At 56.2% G+C, this 4335-nt stretch overlaps 1 protein-coding gene across 4 annotated transcripts in view; it reads right to left on the reverse strand.

Annotated features, from left to right (window-relative positions):
- Positions 1-4108, reverse strand: part of SLC12A3 (solute carrier family 12 (sodium/chloride transporter), member 3) — a 61817-nt gene extending 57709 nt beyond the window's left edge. For 2 of the 4 annotated variants that reach the window (XM_011960993.1, XM_011960995.1), the window contains exons 1-3: positions 3808-4108; positions 2109-2252; positions 645-720 (exon numbers count right to left, since the gene is read on the reverse strand). In XM_011960993.1, coding sequence (XP_011816383.1) covers positions 645-720; positions 2109-2252; positions 3808-4089 — 502 coding nt within the window. In that variant the 5' untranslated portion in view covers positions 4090-4108. Of the gene's footprint in view, positions 1-644; positions 721-2108; positions 2256-3807 lie in introns of all 4 variants that reach the window. The other 2 variants (XM_011960994.1, XM_011960992.1) reach the window with 1 other exon arrangement.
- Between the last annotated feature and the right edge of the window lie 227 nt (positions 4109-4335).

Raw genomic sequence — 4335 nt, forward strand, 5'->3', positions numbered from 1 at the left:
GCATAGTACCTGGTACAGGACAGAGTATTCAGTATTCGAATTTTGTTTTGTTTTGTTTTTTTTTTTTTTGTTACGGAGTCTCACACTCTGTCACCCAGACTGGAGTGCAGTGGCATGATCTCGGCTCACTGCAATCTCTGCCTCCCAGGTTCAAGCAATTCTCTGCCTCAGCCTCCCGAGTAGCTGGGATTACAGGCACCCGCCAACCATGCCTGGCTAATTTGTTTATATTTTTAGTAGAGATGGGGTTTCATCATGTTGGCCAGGCTGGTCTTGAACTCCTGACCTCATGATCCACCTGCCTTGGCCTCCCAAAGTTCTGGGATTGCAGCCTCCCAAAGTGTGAGCCGCTGAGCCCGGCCAGAGGACAACTTTCTAACCTGCATGCTTCGAGGTAGAAATGAGCTCTGAGAGGTTAAGTGGCTTACTGAGGGCAAACAGCCCTTAGGCCTACTGACCCCAGGTCCAGTGTGCCTCTGCCACACCCCCCTGACCCCTGTCACTGCAGGGGCTCGAGACGGCACCAGGGAGGAGCAGGCCTGGCCCTTTGGTCTCTGCAGCTCAAGTTTAATCCTGCAACCTCGGGGCCTGGGAAGAACAGGATTCAGGCAGGCCCTCCCTCCTCTCCCCAGAGGGGCACTCACCGATGCCTGCCTGGGCCGTAATCCAGGGCAGCCGCAGGTAGAGGATCACGCCCCAGATGTTGAGCATGCAACGAATCTGGGAGGACAGGGGGGTCAGAGGCCACCTGGGTGGACACCCCAAGGCCAAACAACAAGTCCTTGTCCCTTGCTATGGCAGAGTATCAAGCACCTAGGCCCTGGGGACAACTGGGTCCCTTCTTCACCCACGTCAGTAGGTTCCGAGTCTGGTTCTATGGGGCAAGAGGGTGAGAGGCACCCAGAGACCCACCTATCCCTCCCACCTATTTTCCTGCCCTCCCGCTGAGGCCTGACGCTGGGCTACGGGCACTGCCCCCCCTCACTGTATCCATCCCAAGCCCAGGGTCCTGTGTCTGCCAGCTGAGGCCTGACGCTGGGCTACGGGCACTGTCCCCCTCACTGTATCCATCCCAAGCCCAGGATCCTGTGTCTGCCAGCTGAGGCCTGACGCTGGGCTACGGGCACTGCCCCCCTCACTGTATCCATCCCAAGCCCAGGATCCTGTGTCTGCCAGCTGAGGCCTGACGCTGGGCTACGGGCACTGTCCCCCCTCACTGTATCCATCCCAAGCCCAGGATCCTGTGTCTGCCAGCTGAGGCCTGATGCTGGGCTACGGGCACTGTCCCCCTCACTGTATCCATCCCAAGCCCAGGATCCTGTGTCTGCCAGCTACGACCATGGCCCCAGTGGTCGGCAGTTCATCCAGAGCCTGGCATTTACAGGGAGCTCAGCAAATGCCAGGTGAGCCAGTGCCCCATGTACAAGCAGATATCAGAGCTCAAGGGGCTGTGACTTGAGCTTCCAAATTTAAAGCAAAGCCAAAGGCTGAGATGGAGGCTGAAGCTTCCAGGTGGGAGGGGGTGGTGTAGTTGCTGGCCCCACTGAGTTGCAGGGCCATTCCCGGCTCTGGCAACACAGCCCAGGAGAGAGATCCCAGCTCTGAATATGAGCATATGGGGGTTGGAGAGGGCTCGTGGTTCAGATGGAGAAACGGAGGCACAGCAAGTTGGCAGCGTTAAGATCAAAACCCCAGCCTCCTGCCTCCCAGAGCAGGGCTAAAGCCTTCTGCATCCCATGAGATCCCCTCTGTAAAGTCCCATAATGTCTCCAAAGCCAAATGTACTTGATTCTTTACTGTCTGGAAACTTAATCCTGCTCTACACTACAGCAAACCTTTTCCTTCCCTTCATGGAGGAGAAAAACACATTTACGGAATTGGGTGTTTAGTGCAGCCCTCTGGTGGCTTTTTAGGGAAATACAGTTTCTTCTAATTACTTCCTGGCAGGCATTAATCTGTTATCTATTGAACTATTAACTCATTGAATTCATTGTACAGATGGGAAACTGAAGCCCCACCAGGGCCTGAGAGTCAGAGCTGAGCCTGGATGGAGCTCTGCCACCCCATCCCCATTTCTGGACCTCAAGCAGCACCCACACCCCACTCACCATCACCCCCTTGACCCAGCCGAAGCGCACGGGCTCCTCAGGGTTCTTCTTGCTGCTGGTGCCTGCCTCGTCCTCCACCAGTCCATCAGTCATCTCGTGACTGGGCCGGCTGTCAAAGGCCAGGGCGTGCAGGTGTCTGCCTTCCTGCTGGCAGCCCAGAGACCACGAGTCAGGCAGGTAGGGGTGCTAGGGACGGCGACTCTGCATCCAACCCACTGACCTGCACCACTGTGCCCCATACCGGGCACCCCCCTGGCCCCTCAGCCCACTGGGTGTTGAGCTGCTTGAGGCGCTTTTAAAATGCTCCCTAGGCCAGGAGTGGTGAATCACGCCTGTAGTCCCAGCACTTTGGGAGGCCAAGGTGGGTGGATCGCTTGAGCTCAGGAGTTCAAGACCAGCCTGGGCAACAAGGTAAAGCCCTGTCTCTACTAAGAAATACAAAAATTAGCTGGGCATGGTGGCGTGCACCTGTAGTCCCAGCTACTTGGGAGGCTGACATAGGAGGATCTCTTGAAGCCAGGAGGTGGAGGTTGCAGTGAGCCAAGATCAGATGCCACGGGAGACTGGGAGTCCTGGGCGCTCCTGCTCATAACACCTCTTCCCCCTGGGAGAGCAGTGGTCTTGGAAGTGATTAGGCAGTTGCCCAGCCTTGTGACGGGGGACACGATTATTATCACCCTGGAGAGGTGAAAGCTTGTCCAAGGCCACATAGTTGGTCCCTGGAGGGCTGGGTCTTGAAATCAGGCCTCTACCTCTGGGGCACTGGGAGGTCTCCTGGTTTGTGTCCCAAGTGACTGATGCCCTCCTCTGGGGCTTTCTTCCTGGCACTTCATCTCAGTGTGGAGCAAAGGGCCATGTCTTGGTTTGCTCTGGGGTGGGGAAAAGTCCTGTCAGTTTGTCAAGTCTTAGCTTCAGAATCAAGAACAATTCTGGGCTGGGCGTGGTGGCTCATGCCTGTAATTCCAGCGCGTTGGGAGGCCAAGGTGGGGGAATCCTTTGAGATCAGGAGTTCGATACCAACCTGACCAACGTGGCAAAACCCTATCTCTACTAAAACTACAAAAATTAGCTGGGCATGGTGGTGCACACCTGTAATCCCAGCTACTTGGGAGGCTGAGGCAGGAGAATCACTTGAACCCAGCAGGTGGAGGTTGCAGTGAGCCGAGATTGCACCACTGCACTCCAACCTGGGCGACAGAGCCAGACTCTGTCTCAAACAAAAAAGAAAAAGAAAAGAAAGAAAAAGAAAAAAGGACAATTCTGCCCAATTGTCATATGGGAAAAGGGAGGCCAGACAAGGGGCATGACAATCCAGTTTCCAGCCCTCCACTCTTCACAGTCCAGCCTCCCAGGCAGCAAGCCTGGCGAGCCCCCTCTCTGAGGTGAACCTTCCCAGGCCCGTCTTTCTCTATCTCTTTCAGGTGTGTACAATCTGCTTGCATGCTTCTACTTACTGGAAGCTCATTACCTCTCTAGGCCTCCCACTCTACCTTTGGGGTTCTAGTGATTGGCTAATATACATTCCAACATGTGTGCAGAGTTCTGCAGCTTCACTATTTCACTGGGGCCTCTCAATCCAGGAAGAAGACACCCCTCCATCCCCATGGCACAGATGACAGAACCGAGACTCAGAGAGGTTAGGTAACTGTGTCGAGGTCACACAGCAGGGAAGTGGCCAGTCTTCTGAGATAGCACTTACCTTGAGGAAGGAGTGCAGGTCGGCCAGTGTGGGCCGGACCTTCCGGGGCTCCCCAGGCTGGGTGCTGTTGGCATAGTGCTCATACGCGGGCACCACATCGATCGTGTTGTAGCCGAAGGTACGCATGCAGAAGGTGCTGCCGTGGGTCAGGTGGCTGGGGTGGCTGCTGTCACAGGCAGCTGGTGGAGAGGGCTCCTCACTGCTCAGCAGCGTGCTGATGGTGAAGCGTCCGCTACACAAAGTAGCGTCCCCAGGCGTCTCTGTGGCGGGCAGTTCTGCCATTGTCGCCTGGGTGTCCAGGGTCGGCAAGGACACATAGGGTAGTTTTATAGGCTGCGTCTGCACTGGGGAGGAGGCAGGGAGGTTGGCCTAAACCGCCTGTGGCTGGTGAGCAGGGTCCCCAGACAGGGCGGGAGGCAGAGCACTATTTGATTGTGGAGATAGAGGACCCGCCTTGGATCTGCAGGGCTGGGCTGGCCCAAAGCCAGCCACTCCCTGAGTCCTGGAGTGGCTCCTCTGAGTCTGGGG

This window comes from Colobus angolensis, unplaced genomic scaffold, assembly GCF_000951035.1.
Source record: "Colobus angolensis palliatus isolate OR3802 unplaced genomic scaffold, Cang.pa_1.0 Scaffold531, whole genome shotgun sequence".
NCBI classification, from domain to species: Eukaryota; Metazoa; Chordata; class Mammalia; order Primates; family Cercopithecidae; genus Colobus; species Colobus angolensis.